Here is a 20,053-nt window from a genome sequence, read left to right as displayed (position 1 = left end):
CATCCATAGACACCTACACTAGACTATCCCTGTGCTGCTGGAATGTTGTCACTCTCTATGAAAATAACCTGTTAAAACTACTCAACCAAACTCTTATACCTAAAACTCAATCCTTAGAACACTTTTACTTCTTTGTCATGTTCTCAAGACTTTATTTGGAGGAGACACATCTTTTTTATGTAAAGTTTCTCTCCAACCACAAAGATGTGAAAAATGAAGTGACTTGACCAGGATGAGTGTCATGGTGTCCTAGTTAATGAGGTGCTGGTGGTGACTTATGTCTGTATTTCTGTAAGTCTTTGCCTTCACCGATGACAGGGCCCTCATATGCTCTACCCTTGTTGGGGCTCAATCAGTATTTACCAGCATCCAAGTGCTCTTCTGCAATATCGAATGAACAGATCATGACTCGACTTTCCATGCCCTTACCCTTGTCCAAAACTCATTTCTCTGTCTAGTATGACAATTTTTGCTTTGAACAGCAAAGATTGTGGTTGAGTTGCAAATTTGAGAAAGCAGAAGCTAGGGAATATCATTTTGCAATCAAGACAGAGACATCTGATCGATCCATCATCAGTATTTACAGCACGGATGAAACTAGCTTTATGTTAGAATGTTCAAAACACTCAGGTAAAAACAGTGAAGAAAAAGTATGGTTTTTAAAGTGTTATTCATGTACCAAGTGGCACACGACTTTAATCCCAGCACTTGGGAGGCAGAGGCGGGTGGATTTCTGAGTTCGAGGCAGACTTGGTCTACAAAGTGAGTTCCAGGACAGCCAGGGCTATGCAGAGAAACCCTGTCTCCAAAAAACCAAAAAGAAAAGAAAAAAAAAATTGCAATATTGCACAATAAAAACTCTTTTGATTGAAGCTGATAGTACTAAGAAAAGGTAACAACTGATTTTTAAAATTAGCTTAAATCGATGATCATAAGAAACATTCTTCCCTTTCAAAGTATTAGCTGTCCTATGAGACTTCATAACTAATATCAGAACCTTTTGATTTGCCTGAAGGATTTACCTAGACGGCTATTTGACCCAGTCTAGATTTACAATGAGGGTACCCCAGTTTAGAAGTCTGAGTAAATAGCACACTATATTTATCTTAATTTTGTTGTGTCTAGGGAAACAGGATTCTGAATCAGCTTCTCACTGGGTACAACAGTTTTGTTGTTGTTTTGTTTTTTATTAATTATTTTATTTATTCACATTCCAAGTGTTGACCCCATCCCAGTACCCCCTCCACAAGACCCCAGTGCTATCACTCCTCTTCTTTGCCTCTAAGAGGATAGTACCCCACCCACACACCCACTCCCACCACACCCCTCTAGCATCCCCCTTCTCTGGGGCATCAGTTCTCTATAGGACCAAGCCCATCCCCTCCCACTGAGGCCAGACAAGGCAGTCCTCTGCTACATATGTAGCTGGGGCCACAGACCAGCCCATGCATGCTCTTTGGTTGGTGGCTTAGTCTCCGGGAGCTCTGTTGTTCTTCCTATGGGGTTGCCATCCCCTTCAGCTCCTTCAGTCCTTCCCCTAACTCTTCCATAGGGGTCCCCGACTTCAGTCTAGAGGTTGGCTAAAAGTGACTGCTGCTTACTTACTTTTTTTGACCTTTACAAAAACTGAGACACACGTTCAGAGTTTATGTCGGCTTCCTCTACCCCCTTAGAATTATTCAGTACAAACTACACAATACTATAATCTATGTTCCACTTTCTGAGATCATCCTGGGTTTCGGTTTTTCCTCTCTGCAAACTTAATTTTGATAAGAGTTCTTAGGATTTCAATGAACAGTTACTGTGCTCGCAAAGTAACACTGCACCTATTTTAAACCATCAGAGGGGATTATAACATACTCTTTGTTTGAAATGCTGAGACAAATTATCTTGGGGTGTTTCAATGCTTTATATGACCACTTATTACCTACTTTGTGTGTGTAACCTAGTAGGGAAATGCTCTTGGAACAAATAGAAACTTAGATGCCAGAGACATCATCAGGCAACAACTGAGGTATATAACAGGGATTTTCCATTTTGTTGGAGCTTTCTATCTGATGCTTCAACGCCTTTGAAAAGCATATTGTTATGATTTTCCCTTTGTTCTGTTACTAAAAATGCCCCATGAAACGATTGCATCTTTGGAAGAGAGTATTTGGGCTAATTGGAATCTAGTTCTCTAACCATAGGCATCCCTGCTTGACTCCAGAATAAACTCTTCTTATTCCTTTTGAGAGCCAGTTGATGATGTTGAGAAGAGTGAATAGCAAATATCTGGGGTGAAGTGATCGAGTAGGTCATATATCGTTCATTACAATCCTACAAGGAGTCTACCACAATTCAGCTTCTGAAGGACTTAACGAAAGAGAGAGGTGACAGGTGACTGACCCAAGGACTGTAGACTGCCCAGCACATCCCTTAGGTGGAAAAGCCACAGGTGATAGTGCTCCACTCTCCCCTGCCCCACCTTTGGCAGTACGCATGCGCAGCGTCCTCCCGAGTCCCTTCCTGTGTTTGTGTTTGCATCCGGGTTCTCAGGCTTCCTCAGTCCTCACCGGCTGGAGTCGCTGGCGGGTTGCTGGGTGTGTTAGCTCCGGCTCTTCGGTCGTTGGATGAGGCTGTAGGTCCGCCGGTGAGTTTAGGGGGGACACAGCTCCGAAGCGGGGCTTGGACGCGGCTCGTTGTCGCAGATTCCCGGACCCGGAGTGAAGTCTAGCAGGGCTTGGGCGCCCCTGCCTGACGCCCCTGAGCCCGGGGTGTGCAATCGGCCTTAGCCGAGCCACGGGAGGTTTCCAGCGCCGGTCCGCCCCCTGTCCTCACTCTGCCGCGGGCTGCTTAGGGTAGAGCAGTCCTGGCCCAGCGCAGGCAGATCTGGGGAGGGGGTTGCAGAAGCTCAGCACTGCAGCTCAGCACACCCCGTGCGTGGATTGTTGGGCTGCCCAAAGCTGTGAAAGTTCCGCAGTGTAGAAGTTACCTCCCCATAGAGAGTTCAGGGACTTGGGTTCAGCCAGTTTCCCTGGGGTGCCCTGCCCAAATGAATCGGCACCTGCAGTAAGCACTTAAAGACAAATTGGCGTTTGTTTGTTTAAATGCTACCTGGCCACGATGCCGAATCAGAAAGCATCCACAGTTGAGGTTTCTGATGACTGTAAAACAAGGAAAAGGAGCGTATTCGACATCTGAATAAAAATAATTTATACTGAGTGAGGGGGGTTCACTGAGAAATTTTGGAGGTGAACTCCCTTAAGAGCACTCCCTTCAGAGTAAAAACCAAACAATTTGCCTGACCTTTGGTTGCTTCCTTGCAGTGTTTCTCATTTTAGCTCAAGTGCATGAATACACTGTGATACCTAACTGGTTCTCTGACTCCTTTTAAGATCTACTGGAGCCAAGGAGAGGGGCCCAGAGTCTTTTACAAGTTATTATTAGTGATTCCATATGGATAAAACATTTGAAATGTGTTTTAAGTCCAGTTCCCTCCAAAACGTAATAGCTTTGTAACTTCTGCAGTATTTGAGTTGCAGTTTCTACCTCGAAAGTGGGGGATAACCAGAAATTCAGAAAGTATTAAGTTAATCGAATACTCTAAAGCAACAGGGTCAACTCATTAAATGTGTGCCTGTGGAGCCTCGTTTAGTGTTTAACACGGAGTGAGCCCTGGCACGTGTGAAAAACTTAGATATACCGGAGCGCTGTGAAGTTCTTTTTCTGGTCCTTACTGTTTTTTGGTTTTTTTTTTTTTTTTTTTTTTTGTTTGTTTGTTTTTTCTTCTGGTTGTTTGTTGAATAATCATATTAGAAGTACATATCTGTGAGAGCCAGCCGTTGTTTAGGAGTTTTGGATATAACTCTGAAGTTATTTTTGATGTTAGATTATTAATAGACATAAATGAAGACAGCGTTCCTTTGTGAGGCTGAGTTTTAAAAACTCCATGACTTCTTTCCTATAAACGCTGCTCATCTCTTATTATTGTCCCAGAATTCTAGATTATAGTGATCATACTTTTTTTGTTGTTTTAGAATTCTAAGTCCTGTTCTTAAGAATATCATTTAGTTTCCATGTATTGGTTATTAGACGTTCTGTTCCTGTTGGCTTACACAGTTTGATTTAGTATTCTGTGTAAAGTGCCTTTACTGAACAGGAATGCTGAAGCCACCATGTCATTGAATGGTCAGTGTTGGTGAGTGACATATTTAAACGTGAAAATAGAAATTTAAAACTGAGACTTGTGCTTCTTGCATATAGGATATATAAGTTTCTTAGTAATATTTTTTTAAGTAAAAGAGTAAGCACTTCGGTCCTAAATTTGCATTTTTGTGAAGAATTTCTCTTCCAAGAGACCAGCACTTTCAGTCAAGTATGATCTTATAAAATCCTTTCCCTGCATTTTGTGTGTGTGTGTTTGCTTGTGCGTGCTTATGAGCATGCACATTCGATATCTCAATGGTATATAAAGAATGATGCTGAAAATTATTTCTGGTGGGATTTAAACATGTTTCACAGAACAGAAATTTGATCATTATGGTATTCTTAGCAGAAATTCTGGATTTTGGTAAGTAATTTAAAGGCACTAAAGCTTTCTAGTACTGAACTTGTAGTTAAGAAATGATAGGTTTTTGTTGTTGTTTTGGTTTTGTTCAGGGATGGCTGCTTTGATAAGAGAATATAATATACTTGTATATAGTGTAGTGTGATGGCTTCATTTGGATTTGAATTCTGTTGTGTCACTGATGTGACCACAGACAAGTCATGTGAGTCCATGTTCTCTTCACAAGATTGTTATGGATTAATATATACATCTAAATGACCTAACTCAAAATGCCAGAAGCTCAGTGCGTTTTTGACAAAAAAGAGTGCTATTCCTACTGTTCCCGGTAGTAATTGTATTGTACTGTTTCAGGTATGCATTGTATTTTATGTGTGTATGCCCTCCTTAAGTATTGCTCTTTTTTAAAATCAACATATCATATACTGTGTGTCTGAACAATGTCTAAAGTACTCTATGAATTTCCACAGGTTTCAACCTCTTGGACCGAGAGCTGTGCATCACCCATAATGAGGCTTGTAATTCTTGATAACTATGACTTGGCCAGCGAATGGGCAGCCAAGTACATCTGCAATCGTATCATAAAATTCAAACCCGGACAGGACAGGTACTTTTCCCTGGGCTTACCAACAGGTATAAACCATACTTTTTATTTTTATATACTCACATTATGTACAGTTGTGGAAGAAATAGGGTCTTTCTTCGTAAACTACTTCTAATTTCTGAACATATTAGTATATAAAGCCAGAAGTATTTGCAGTCTGCTGCACTATCTACATATGGATTCTATTTGTTAAAATTCTATTTTACCTTCTACTCCAAAAATTGCAGTCTCAAGAAGGATCCTGCTTTAAATGATGACAGTGATATTTCTGCATCCTTTTCTAGTACTCTTGAGTTTCTAGGACACCGCCTTCATCAGTCCTGATTTCTTACAGCTCGTTTATGACTAACAGGTGATGACTCAGTTTCGCATTGCTACTTTTTTGACTCCATGTTACCTTTATTATGAGCTCTTCTCTTCTTAGGCTTTTAATTTTTATCCTTCTGTGATAGAAGTATTTCAAGTGAGAATTGTAAAAGCCCTTGTTGCTTTATCACAGAAATAAACCCCCATACCAACTACATGTGTCGGCTTTACTTCTCAGCGTTGCCTTTTTAAAACGATCACTTGACCACGGGGTACTTTTATATGGATAGGTTTGGAGACACTGAGACTCAGAACTGAGTGTTAATGGCTGCAGTGTATTCATTCTACATACCTTGAGCTTTGGATTCCTTCCATGCACAGAAGATAACATAGTCATAATGATTATAGCTTAAATACTGTTTTGAAGCTCAGCTAACACAGTGTGTTTGCAGTGTGTGTGTGTGGATCTTTTGAATGTAGTGAATGCTATGTAACTTCAAGCTCCCATGAGTGTTTTATTTAAATAGACGATTTCCTCCTGATCCTCCCCACGGACATTCTAAATATGTAAGACCTGTTGCCATGATTCATTTTACTAAGGCGATTTTTTAGGAATTATGTTTATCTGCAACAGAATTTGGTTGTCTGTTTCGTTCCCTCACTTTTTTGCCTAGGACAGAAGGTCCTGGGGAGAAGGACAAAGGGATATCGCTGTTACCTAGGCGTACTCACAGAGCACGTTCACCTCAGCACCCTCATGTAGGCCTGGATGGCTCAGCAAGCCTCTGCCTCTGTTTGCACACAATGGCTTATTCTCAGGCTGCCTATGTGAATCAGGCTGTCTCAGTTTTGACACAGAAATAATAGAGTAGTTGAGGGGAGAGAGACTTCAAAGTACTGCCTGTTAGCAGCGAGTGCTAAATGCTTACCTTATGTATTTACATTTACAAGTGTTGACCTGCCAAGGACCTGAGAAACCCTTGCTGGCATTTTATTCCATTCTCTTTGTTGATTGTTTCTTCCACTTTCGAAACTGGAACATGCAGTTTGAGGTTAAAAACAACGTTCTGTACGTACATTAGTCATTCTCCCGCCAAGCGTGATTTCTGGGTCATGCGTGTAGTTTTAAGTGATGTTTTTTTTTACCTGCATATTGTGACCTGGGAACCTTACTTTCAACACTCCCTTGCCCTGAATTGGGCTGCTTGCGGTTCAGAGGCTATGCCTGAACTCTCCGGCTTGCTTTTGTTTTACCGAGTCACTGCCCTGTTATATCTGTGTATGTTTTTTTCTTAACTAACAGACCTGATTTTGCATCCCTGGCTTCATTGCCATTTGGCATTTAGCAAATTCATTCATCTTTTTCAACCTGGTTCTTATATTTCCAATAAGAAATAAACCTGCCAGTTTTCCAGGATTTGAGATTTATATAAGGGGATGTGTGGAAACACCTTCATAGCATATAGCTACGTGCTGGGCACATAGATGTTATCTGTGAGCCTTTTTTCTCCATCTTTTGCCTGTTTTACAAATCACTTTATGGTTGTCAGGGTTTCAGCCCTTCATGACTTCAATGAAATGATGTCTTAAATCATTCTTTTGGCAATAAAATTGTAGTCTTTTTGCTTCATTGCCATACCCTAGAATTCTCTAAGGTTTTCTACCATTGTGGCCACTTTACAGTGGAAGAAAATGCAGATGGACTTAAATTGAGTGCCTCCTGGCTTTCTAACAGAGGAAGAGTCCTGTGCTTCTAGAAATAGAAAGAGAGAAACATTTTACCCACATATTTATCCATAACTTATAAGTAACTTGTAAGCTAACATATGCTTTGCTTTGAAATCCATTAATCATCTCTCTTCTGCACCTATGAGGTATTTATTATTCATAGCCATTTGTTATGTTGTCTACTTAACTGAGGGGAGACAGTCTACCACTTCTGAAACCCTACTCTCCCTGTGTTGTTTCGGCCAGAGACTGTTTTTTAATCTAGTAGATGGCTAAGTACTGCCTCAGTCTAAGTACTACTCCAGAAAAATATTTTTGTGGTGTTTTTGTTTCGTGATAATGAGTTGATCAGAAATCCATTCCATCCAGGTGGAAAAGGTCAGGTCACATGCTAGTAAAGTTGCCGTTTTTCTTGTGGTTATAATGAAAACTACAAAACAAATTTAATAAACGAAAGGGGGAGGGGACCCATAAGCTGATAAACTTCTCTTTTGTATCATATATATCATGGAGAAATAAAAACAAAACACTGTTTGCTAAATTGATCAAATAATGTTATAAAACATATAAAATAAAATAATGACTGCATAAAGCGGAGCATGTTTCCTCTGAGGACCTCCTAGCAGTCCTTTCGGTTTTAAAGGTGTAACACTTTTCTTCCTCACCTAAGCCTTTGAAGGGAAACACGTGGAAGGTCAGTGAGAAACAAAAACCAGAAGCCTGAGCTACAGAGAGTCCCTCCTGTGTTACCTTGTATCACTCGCGATGCAACTCGATTTCTCTCATCAAGTGTTTAAAGATTTGAGTTTTATAGTTTGCAAAAGCAATTCAAAATACTGAGAACAGTGCGGAATACCTTTCCACCTTCCATTTATGTGGATAGGCTTCCAGCTTTACTAACAAATCGTGGTTTAATGAAATCTCTAGGCATCGTGGAAAGAAGCTGCCTCAATCTGTCATGAACATTGTCTGCATTTAAGTTGCTTGCCTGTTTTGTAATGTAGAATGTTACACATAAAAATTTAATTATAAGTATATTTAAGTAGATTTTCAAGTAATTTGAAAAATTGGTGACTTTATCTTTTTTAGGGAGTACACCTTTAGGATGTTATAAAAAGCTAATCGAATACCACAAGAGTGGAAACCTTTCATTTAAATATGTGAAGACTTTTAACATGGATGAATATGTCGGTAAGTTATATTTTAATGTATATATATATTACATGTTGAATATCATGTATGGCTAGAATTTGAGACCCTTGCGTACTGGTCTGTGGTGAAATTGATTCCAGCACAGTGTAACGGGATATACAACTTGGAGATATGCATTCATTCTGCCTCTTACCTATGATGTGACTTTGCACATCCCTCCATTCACAAGTCAATGATAGCCGTTCTCTCTCCCCCTCCTTTTTTCTCTTTTTCTTTCTCCCTGTCCTCCTCTATTGCTGCTTTGCTCCTTTCCATGAGGGATAATTAAAATTATAAAGAATTAAGTGATACATATGTACAGGTAGTTCATATAGCCTCTTTTTTTTTCTGCCAAATTAAGTGTTATTTGTGTTACCACCCACAAAACTTGTGAATTCTGTTAAACTTGCTTAACTGAACGGATCTATGATTTTTAGAAATTCTTTACTAAAGCATAAATAGCAGAATAATTTTTCAATGTCTATATAAGTTACAGCCAAATAACTGGGTGCATACAAGACTAATGTGTCCTGCAGTTAATTCTTTAAAAAATATATATATACACTATGGGTGTGGCTTCCACCCATGAAGTTTCACCCCCGCCTGCCTAAACATGGCTTTAACAAAGTTGTCATGGATATACATGCTAATGTGGGAAGTGAAATCTCAAGAGCCTCAATGTGGCACACAGAACTACAGGAACTAAGGAATGCCACACCAGTTGGTTATTCAATACCAGATGGCCAGCCCTCAAGCCAGATATATACAAGTAACATTATATATGGACAAAATATGCTGTGGTTGGTTGTATATTTATGAATATATAAATGTGTATACACATACACACACACATATGTAACAACAATAAAAAACATGAGGTCAAGAATTTAAAAGAGTGAGGCAGGAAGCAAGGTACACGGAAGGCCCTGGAGGGAGGAAAAGGAAATGATGTAACTGTATTGTAACGTCAAAAAAAAAAATAAAAGCTATTCAAAGGGTGACAATTTTTTTTTTTGCTCATGTTTTAGAAGTATATAGTAACTAAGTGAGTGAACTAGACTTGCAGTATGTGCACTGCAAACCTGCATCAGCTGTATGATTTGGGGGAGGTTCTGGCTTCATGTCCTCATCTATAAAATGAGAATGATGATAGCATTTTCATCTGCATTTACAAATTCATTGTTGGTGTAGAAATATGAGGTGGCACATGTATATATGAAGCATGTATTAAGCCAAACATTTTTAAATTTAATGTACTATAAAGCTTTATTGGAAAAGTTGTATTTTTATTATTAATTTCCTATTTAGGACTTCCAAGAAACCACCCTGAAAGTTACCATTCTTATATGTGGAATAACTTCTTTAAGCATATCGATATAGATCCGAACAATGCTCACATCCTCGATGGGAACGCTGCAGATCTGCAGGCAGAGTGTGATGCATTTGAGGAGAAAATCAAAGAAGCTGGAGGAATAGACCTTTTTGTTGGAGGTATGTAAGAAGTCATTGGCATCAATCATTTGTCTGCTAATATTTGAAGAGTGTTTTTAAAAAAAAAAGAACAAAAGTGTCATAACGCAAAGGACACCTGTTAGTGACTGTTAATATCTAACTACAGAAATAGAAGGATTCCAATTTTATTTTATTTTCATTTAAAAAAGTACAGATAAGGTAGAGCTGAAGTTAAGATTGCCACAGTTAACACATTGCTCACATTAGGCCTTGAGAAGTAGCCCCCATCCCTATTCTGATTACCTCTTAAGGTTGGCGGTTTACCACGTCCTGCCCATCCTCTTTCAGGTCATCGTCCTGCGTGTTTTGGTTATTTTGCTGTAGCACAGGCTGCTTAACAGAGCTGAATATGTGTGAGAAATGGGTGGATTTTTATCAGATTACTCCAGTTATGCTAAGATCATTCAAATCAGTTATGAGTGACATGAGACTTGTTTTTTGTGTGTATGTCACCAGATTTTAGACCAGTTCATTTCTGTGAGTGCCTTAATAAATTCCAAAGAGAATGAATGGTTGGTTAACCAAATTTCACTTATAAATTAAAATGATATATTTATGTCTATGTATGTGGGTTTATAAATGTAGCAGTATGAAACATCATGAGAAGGTTGTTGCCATCAGAAAAGTATAAATCAAGTACATTAAAGCCCAAACCATTTTCTCTGTCTTTAGTATTTAAGAAACACACCTGTGGTCTAAACTACCTAGGTAGACTCTGTATCTGATTCATGAGGCAGTTTCCCAGAACTGTCTGCTCTAGGGTTGTACTGAGGTGGATTCATGGTTGAAGTGGCTGAGGACGATTGAGGTGCTTGGATGCTGATGGGTTTTACAGTAAGTCTCATGTTTGCATCTTCCGTCTCTGTGGATGCCTGTTCAGGTTATTGAAGGTCCCCATGTAACTAAATCATGTGTAAGTCAGGATTTCTCAACAGTGAAAATGCAGTGTTTTATAACATGCTTAAAATGCCTTAGAATGTTGCCTGGCATACAGCTGACTCATGGTCACTTGGTGTTGTCTCCCATGAGCCATCGAGACTAATGTCATTGTCTGTGAATTTCCTGTGGTTCTTATCTAATTATTTTTTTTTATTTTTATAAATGACCAAGTGTGACTGTACTCTTTTCTGAAGAAAGTTTTATTTATGTGTAGAGAGCCAGTACTGATCATTTTCTTGCATAGATAGAATTGTTATTTGTCTGAGCAAAAATTTTTGTTTACTATTTCTATTTTAAATAGAATGTCATGCATTTTAAATAAATCTTGCTACTATCACTTTAGTAATTCTGTAGAGCACTTTCATAACCAAGCTTTGTAAATAGGGTTCCATGGCGAAACAACTACCATTTTACCTGCCAGTATTAAGGCTCAAATAGCAGATGCTTGGAAATACCTATAGACAGACTTTTGTAATTTCCATATCGAAATAAAATTAATGAACTATTAATGAACTATACTGTTCGTAAACAGTTTATCTTAGTTTTATTTTTCCAAGAAATGATTTAAAAAAATTTACTGTTATAGTGAAAACACACACTGTTATGTTAGAGATTAATGATTAAAATGGTTGTTTGAAAAATGTTTTCATTTGTAGACATTTATGTTTCCTGTTAATCTTCTGACTTTACAGAAGGGTCCATGCAGCAAATCCCTCGTAGATTCAGTGCACACAAAATTAACTTAGTGGCAAGAGAATGGCTGACAAGACGCTCATGTTCTTGTCTAGAAAGCATTCAGACTCTAGTAGATTTTCTGAGACTGCAACTCTCGGTCTTTCTGTAGAAACTCATCATTTTCTATTGCTTTAAGTCATGTCTCTTTTTTTTTCCACTTATGCTTTTGGTCTGAGTCCTCAAAGAGCATGTCTCCCTTCCAAGTAACTGGAGTGCAAGTTAAACATCCGCTTCTCACTGACTCTTACTGGTGCTGTTTTCTAACCACCTTTATCTTAAGCTTCCTATAGTTATTTCTTTACTACCCCCAAACAGAAAACATTCTTAAGAAAATTCTTATATATTAGATATTTTCTTTATTTACATTTCAGATGTTATCCTCTTTCCTAGTTTCCCCTCTGAAAATCCCTATCCCCTCCCCCCTTCCCCTGCTCACCACCCCTCCCACTCCCATTCCTGGCCCTGGCATTCCACTGCACTGGGGCATAGAACCGTCACAGGACCAAGGGCCTCTCCTCCCATTGATGACAAACTAGGCCATCCTCTGCTACACATGCAGCTGGAGCCACAAGTTTCACCATGTGTTTTCTTTGATTGGTGGTTCCAAGGAGCTCTGGGGGTACTGGTTAGTTCATATTGATGTTCCTCCTATGGGGCTTCAGACCCCTTCAGCTCCTTCTGTACTTTCTCTAGCTCCTTCATTGGGGGACCTTGTGTTCCCTCTTTCATTAGCATTTTCATTGGAGGCTGATGATCCAGGGCCTGACATTTTATTTGTACCATGTAGAAAGTGTGATTTCTGTGCATGGAGAGGGGCGTTAGCTTATGCTCTGCCTTCCTCTCTGGGTAATGGTGGTTGGACAAGTACTTGTTTATGAAAGAATCTCCTTTGCCTCTGCATTTCGGGATGTAGGTTATTGTCTTTGGAATTTTTAAGATGAGGCTTGGTATCTGGATCTTACCACTTACCCTTCTTTTGTTCCAGGGTTTGGTTAATAAAAACACTAAGAACTGTGCCAAATGGGATCAAAATATCAGCTTTATGAAAGGTAAAGTTGGGCTAGAGACTGTAGGTCGGGCTTGAAGCCAGTATTGGTTTTCTCCCCACTGTGAATCGGCCTAGGACTAGAAGAGTCTAAGAACGTAAATTCACTGCTGTTCACCCAGGGAATTAGAACGTGGGTTCCTTTCCCTCGGGAGAAAAGAGAAAAGGGGAAACAATACTCGGAGAGCTTTCATTCTTCCTCGGATGGCAGAAATGTTAAGAAAGGTAAGGTCCATCCTAGGTATCTCAGGAGGACCCAGCGCTAAGGTGTAGATAAAGAAACTTAAGTGTAATTACTTAAATTTTGATATATAAAATTTAAAGAAGACTGGGGGAAACTTTCATACTTGTTTAATTGTTGCAGAAGCCTTTGGCAATAGCTGGGTAACTAGAAGGGGACTCATGGTGTGTTCATTGAAATGATTCTGGTATCGTTCACCAATTCTAGAGAAGGGATCAAGCACTGATTGTTTGGAAAGACCCAGAGAGCCTCAGCTCTCAGAAGCAACGGCCCCTTAGCCAGCAGCTGTCGTGTAGTTCCATGTTTGTGTTTCCTTTGTTTCTGTGCATCAGGTAAAGATCAGCTCTAGAGAGATTTCCCTTGCTTCAGCTTGGAGTCCTTTTCTCTTGCCACTCCCACCCAGTATGATAGGGACATAAGGAATTACCTTTGAGATCCTCACTCCCTGACCCCCGCTACCTATAGTGAGGAGTGGAGCAGAAGCTGTGTAGCGGGGAGAAACTGCAGAGCCAACCAACGAGAAGTATCATGCATTAATTCATTCAGCTCTCCCTTATTGAGTGTCTCTTGGGTGTAATGTTTTCTACTGAGCAGTAATGAGACGCACAAAGCCTTACTCAAAGGAAGTTTACAAACCACCCACAGAACTCTAGGAACGAAGGGAAGATGTCTAACATAATCCCACCAGTGAGTTCCTGAGAGGATGCTGAGACCCTAATGTAAATGTGAAGGACGCAGAGCTAGTGGAACATAAAGCATGATCAGGAATGACAGTCTGTCAGTTGTGGCAGAAAGCAGCTGTCGTGGTGCTCTTCTAATAGTACACTTGACCGAATCTCAGGTCATCCGTATGCTCTCTGTGGCCTAGGTCACCACTAAACACATCAATAATAGGGGACCTCTGATTAGTTTTCTGAAGGTTTTATGTTTCTAGCTCTAACCTTTCTTCTGTGTGCATATAAAGACAGTATACAAATACTGCATTTGTATACCCAAGAGTAAAGCAGTATATTGAAAAAATGCATTCAAGTGTAATTAAAACATATTAGAAACTAAGTCTGTACTTAGGAATGGAAATAATACTTGAATATTAACCATATGTAAGTCCTTATTAAAAATGTACATCCCCACATTAATCACTGATAGGTTGTTATGTTTTAGAACATTTGCTTCATACTGTGTTTTTCTTAATCCTTCGAAACTAGATTGTAGCTTGCTATATTTTATTATGGCTTGAGAAACTTACCTATACAACAAGTATCAGTGAAATATACCTGTTGTCTCCTTAATGTAAACATGTGGAGTATACATGTAAGAGATTTTAATTAGAGAATTGGTGGGTTTAGTTTTTAATGGAAGTTGCTCTAAGTCTGGTAACTAGGATACATTTTAAAAGGTTCTTGATTTTATGAAGGGAATTACCTTTAATTGTCTTCAAATAAGAAATACCATGTTCTTTTTGATATTTTAGAAGCCATCATAGAATATAGCAGGTGTGTATAGGTCACTGTAGTTGTTACCTGTATGTCATGAAATCAGTCTAGCCATTAATAGCCAGCATTCCCTTCTTGCAGGACTAAGGAAATGAAGTGTAACAGAAAAGACCATGCATGTATTCCAGTAAAGCCAAGTGTAATTTTATGCATTTTGTTTGTTTGGTTGTATTTTACGTGTGTGTGTGTGTGTGTGTGTGTGTGTGTGTGTGTATTCAATTGTAGAGAAAAATCAGAAAGCTTGAAATGCACCTATTGTCTTATGCAAATTCATGAGGAAACTAAACTAAAAGGGAACCGTAGTTAATTACCTGCCCTAAACGGAAGGAAAGCAAAGCACAGTGAGGATATACAGACCCAGGCGCAGGCAGTAGTCAGACGGCTAAGACTTGAATGTATCTCTTTGTTTACTAAACTGCAGCCCTGAATATCAGCAACAGTTGAGGCGTTCACTTCCGTTCCTTTTTGTGTTCCCAAAAAGTAGCCACAAAATTACCAGATACTATATGTTGTGTAAATGCTTTCTAAGCCTGTAGTGCTATATAAATGTGATGCTTCCCTGCTATCACTAGGACTACATACATGTCATCCCATGCTGTGTATTCAGCACATATGAAAATACTAAATGAAATGCAGACACAAACATTGTAATCCAATAGTATGAATTCAGTTCTAAAATAAGGTAAGTATGCTTGTGGTTATTTCTTTGCCTTTTATAACTATGTTGAAATTTGAGAAAATATAGTATATGTTTGAAACCTTGTTTATTTCATGTTTATATGAGTGTGCATATCTGTTTTTTGAAAGGAATAGGTCCAGATGGCCATATTGCTTTCAATGAACCAGGATCCAGTTTAGTATCAAGAACGAGATTAAAGACGCTAGCAATGGACACCATTTTGGCAAATGCTAAATATTTTGATGGAGATTTATCAAAAGTGCCAACCATGGCTCTGACTGTTGGTGTGGGGACAGTGATGGATGCTAGGGAGGTAAGAAATGGCTTTTTGATTATTTTTCTTTGAGGTTGAATAATTATGGTGCTTAATATTTTAGAGTCATCTTGTTTTCAATAAAAATGCTTAATTTCCAGTCACTAACTTTTGCCATTCTCATTGTTAAGAATCAAGTAAATGTAAGTGTTCAGTTATAACCCAGGCACCAGGAGCCTTCCATTCAGGGGCTCCTTCATCTGCCTATTCATGCTTTGCAGTTTGAGCTCCTACAGTCTTACAGTCTTAGATAAGATTTTACTGCTGTGAACAGACACCATGACCAAGGCAACTCTTAAAAAGAACAATTAGGGCTGGCTTACTGGTTCTGAGGTTCAGTTCATTATCATCATGGCAGGAAGCATGGCAGCATCCAGGCGGTCATGGTGCTGGAGGAACTGAGAGTTCTATATCTTGTTTAGAAGACAAACAGAAGACTGGTTCTCGCATGGCTAGGAGGAGGGTCTCAAAGCCCATCAACACAGTGACACATTTACTCCAACAAGGCCACAGCTCCTGATAATGCCATTCCCTGGGCCAAGCATATACAAACCACCACAGTAACCTTGTGGTTCAGTTGTCATTTGAATAGTCTTAGGAAAGGGCAGGTGGGAAAGGGGTATAGAGATAATGCTCTACCTACATAGTTTTGGAGCTCATGGGATGGATTAACCTAAAGTGCTTTTGACTACAATTAGGAGGACTGGCTATCTTGGTTTCCCCATAGTTTAATCCCTGAGGCCCACATTTTGGAAGGAGAGTTCGAATGGCTACACACACACACACACACACACACACACACACACACACACACAAACACAAACACAAACACACACATAAATAAATAAAAGGCCATTTAGTACTTTTTAAAAGAAGCATTTGATTCGGCTGCCTTCTAAGGAGTTCCTATGAGATTTTGGCATGCTAATGACCTAAGGGACTTCCATTCCTACAGCAGAGCTCCAAGTAAAATGACCTGAGTCGGCCAGAAGTGTGCATCTTTGTACATGTGCTACACACCTACACATTGCATTTTGGTTATTTCTGTAACAAATATTTCATTCTTATGTAACACTGTGGGTAATAATGTTCAACAAGGAGAATTAATTTAGAAATCATTATTTTTTTTGCTTGCCTTATATCAAATAAATTAATTTTTGCTTTCAGAGGGCAAATGGCTTTAAGGCGATTCGTTGACTATTAGTTAAGGCTCAGTTTCCCAATGAAAATTAATTTTTTTCCAATCAGGAAGGTCTTTCCCAGGCATGTGCTTTATACATTAATAATACCTCTGGTCCTCACTTACATGTTCTAGAGCTTCCTACTGTTAACAAGTGGTGCTCTCGATTCTGCAGGTGATGATCCTCATAACAGGTGCGCACAAGGCCTTCGCGCTGTACAAAGCCATGGAAGAAGGAGTCAATCACATGTGGACGGTGTCCGCTTTCCAGCAACATCCACGCACTATTTTTGTATGTGATGAAGATGCCACTCTAGAATTAAGAGTTAAAACTGTGAAATACTTTAAAGGTGAGCATTGAATTTTAATATGCGTATTAGGTACTTCTAGTGGATGATAAACCTTTATAACTGTGGACTTTAATCTCTCAGTGGGGCCTGCTGAAAACTGGCATTATGCTAACAAAATAATTTTCAAGGACTACAGCATCTCAGATAAAACTTTTCAGGGTTTTCATGACATTTTTCTTTGAAATCTCATGATGTATTTTAGTTTCATATCGAATATACAAGATCAAATAACTCAGTAATGTCCTTTCTGGGTCTTTGGGTTGTTTTGTTTTGTTTTGTTTTTCTTTTCTTTTGGTAACATTTGGGAGTTCTGCCTCATCCGTCCATGTCTTACCCACGATTCCATCTAAGCTCCCTGATGTCAGACACATCCATTTCAGTGTGCTAAAGTTAATGTTACAGTCGGCACACTTTAACACAGTATAAAATAACCAGCAAATCACTTTGGTCGCTTTAGATGTCCGTGTGTTGATTTCCCTTTTCCTTTTTCCTGTAGTATTTACGAAGTAGCAATGAAAATAATTTTATGTTTGAAGGTTACCACAGCATGAAGAACTATATTAAAGAGTCGCAGCATTAGGAAGGTTGAGAACCACTGGTCTAGATGATCTTCTACAAAAACTACATGGCAATCCCTGGCTTGAGAGTTCTTTACCTTGGATGTCCAGTCTGTTGGGCCTCGTGATAGCTGAGGTGCTGCTGTGCCTGAGCTGTGAGAGCTCAGCCTTCTCATTTTCAGTTGCTCCACACAATGGGATGCTTCTTCCTTCCCTGATTTGAGGATGCCCCAGGGTTTCTCTTAGGGGAGCACTTCCTAGAGCTCTTTGCTTGTTCCCTGGATATGATCTTCTTTTCTAGGTGGAAAATGCTTTCTGAGGCCTTCTTAACAGGGAATCCGCATTTCTCACACCTTTCTCCCAAGTCCAGTGGCCAATTTTCTGAAGAAACTAAATCCCTTCCCTATAGCTTTTATGAGTTTTTAATGGCCTGGAAAATTTAACTGATTTCTTTGCTTCCCAAACTATAAAATTTTACTTAGCTCATTGATTCTGTCAAAGCCAATCTTGTAAGATCTTAATTTTTTTTTTTCATTTTAAAAGATACGTACTACTTAAGACGTGTATCTGGAAAAGAGGCTTTACCATGTGACTTACAAGCATACATACCCATTAGAAAACTTCCCCTCTAAAGCATGCGTATTCATTATAAAATGGTTATTAAAGTCTACTTAAATTTAAAGTCTAAGTTTCCACACCAAATTATTTAAAACATATGCCTGTGTTGTTTTGGTAAACATTCTGTGGGTAAGCTTGTAACCAACCCGGTTTGTAGCTACACATTCCAAAGTCAGTAGAGAGGCTGGGACATGGCTCAGTTGAAAGCCTGCTTTAGGATCATGAGGAACCAAGTACAGATCACCCAGTATCTACATTAACAGGCAGAGCATGGTGGTGCGTGCCATCTAACCTAGGGCTGGGAGTCAGACACAGCGATCTCCAGAGCATGCTAACCAGCCAGAGTTACTCCCAGTTAATGTCTGTAATCAGTGAGAAATCTCTAACAATGAGGTGTAGGTGGTAAAGGGGGACCCTTGACACTGGGACTCATACACATGGATGCAACCAAGTTACCACATGCATTTCACCCAAAAGATGGCATAGGGTAGTATTTTGGAAGGCATCTATCTTATCATGACAGTCTGGGTCCCTTATTGTCACCAACTAGAGCCACTGCCATAAAATCAAAACCTCCATTTCTAGACAAATGTATTGACCAGCCATATTCAACTTTGCCAGCCTGCCTCTCCAGGGCTCTGCAAGGCAAGCACTCAGGCTGCACTGGGACTCCCAGAGTATCTACTCAGTCCACGTCTACTCTGATAATGTATACATTGTAGTTCTTAGTTTCTGTAGACCTTATAATCATCTAAGAATGAAATAGTCTGTCTTATAAATCTGTTCTTATGTAAACGGTCAAAATTAACAAAATTACAACTAGAATTATGCTTTTTTCTTCCTTTTAAGGTTTAATGCATGTGCACAATAAACTTGTGGACCCACTCTACAGTATGAAAGAAGGGAACTGAAGGAGACCCAGTTGTGCTCCGAAGAACCTTTCCATACTGATAAAATTTCAGCTTATGCAATATGATAACAATATGTCTCGAAAAACAAAAACAAAAAAAAATGACAACATGGAGAAATAGGAAGATTCATTTATAAAGAAAAAGACCACGGTGTGTTAAACATTCCATATTTAGAATATGTCTGTTTTACACTAGGTTCTAGAAGTAATTGGATCCCAAAGTTCTTTGGCTATTATAAAGTATAGACACTATATAGCTACCTATAAACAGTATAGCAGTGAAATGTGTGCATTTTAAGAGATCTGCACTCTTGGGTCTTGTCAGTGGCATAATCTCTGACTTGTTTGAAGACACTCCAAGCCTTTCCAATGTCATCCTGCTCTCATTACAAACCTTCACTTTTGGAATGGATATTTTTTGTGCATCATACACATGCTTTTTGCCTGTAGTTGCCTTAGTCATCTTTCTGCAGTAGCATCTGGACATCACAAGTCCTGCTATTCATTAATCAAGGAAATCTGAAGAGATGACAGTGCCCTAAAGTAGTTTACATCCTTTCAGAAAGTATGTGTAAGTGCATGCTTCTATGCACCTTCTTATGTAGTACTTTTTTACAGATATGCTTATTTTTATTTAATGACCGGGTTAATGCCCTTCATAAGTATATTGGCAATTATGAGCTTTATACCTAGCTACAAATTAAATAAAATCCTTTTGAAAAACATTTTCTGATTATTGTTAAATTTTGTAAATCATCCTTATATATGTCTAAAGAGATATTAAGTATGTACTAAATTACTGTAAACATTTAAATTGCAATAACTTGCATAATTAAGTTGCAAATAAAAATATTGTTTTCTATCTTTAACACAAATAAAGTTTACAATAAAATAATTATCTCATTTTCTTTCTAAAAGTGAAATCACACTCATGTGGGAGACTGTTAATGGTACCCATGACACTACATTTGCTTCTAATTTGTTGCCATCGTGTAGCTAGGAAACTGAAGGCAATACATAAGAAGGAAAAGAATGGAGGCTAGAGAGACGGCTTAGCAATAGAGGGTACTTGCCACTCACACAGAGGACCTGAGTTCAGTCCCCAG

The 20,053-nt window shown here is 39.0% G+C and overlaps 1 protein-coding gene across 6 annotated transcripts; it reads left to right on the top strand.

Annotated features, from left to right (window-relative positions):
* Positions 1-2,507: 2,507 nt before the first annotated feature.
* On the top strand, positions 2,508-19,842 carry Gnpda2 (glucosamine-6-phosphate deaminase 2). Of its 6 annotated transcripts, none has more exons than NM_001347363.1 (7): positions 2,536-2,632; positions 5,017-5,179; positions 8,274-8,375; positions 9,684-9,866; positions 15,154-15,332; positions 16,688-16,862; positions 18,887-19,839. In NM_001347363.1, the coding sequence occupies exons 2-7, from the start codon at positions 5,056-5,058 to the stop codon at positions 18,946-18,948; spliced, it is 825 nt and encodes a 274-aa protein (NP_001334292.1). In that variant the 5' UTR covers positions 2,536-2,632; positions 5,017-5,055; the 3' UTR covers positions 18,949-19,839. The 6 variants fall into 6 exon arrangements, 5 of the variants coding, with proteins under 5 accessions (XP_011239068.1, NP_001334292.1, NP_001033104.1 ...); NM_001038015.2 differs by having other exon boundaries at positions 15,148-15,332; NM_001359239.1 differs by lacking the exon at positions 18,887-19,839 and adding an exon at positions 17,399-18,096 and having other exon boundaries at positions 15,148-15,332.
* Positions 19,843-20,053: the final 211 nt, after the last annotated feature.

Source organism: Mus musculus, chromosome 5 (genome assembly GCF_000001635.26).
Source record: "Mus musculus strain C57BL/6J chromosome 5, GRCm38.p6 C57BL/6J".
NCBI classification, from domain to species: domain Eukaryota; kingdom Metazoa; phylum Chordata; class Mammalia; order Rodentia; family Muridae; genus Mus; species Mus musculus.
Note: the sequence above shows the minus strand (reverse complement) of the source record. Positions and strands in the feature narration are given on the sequence as shown.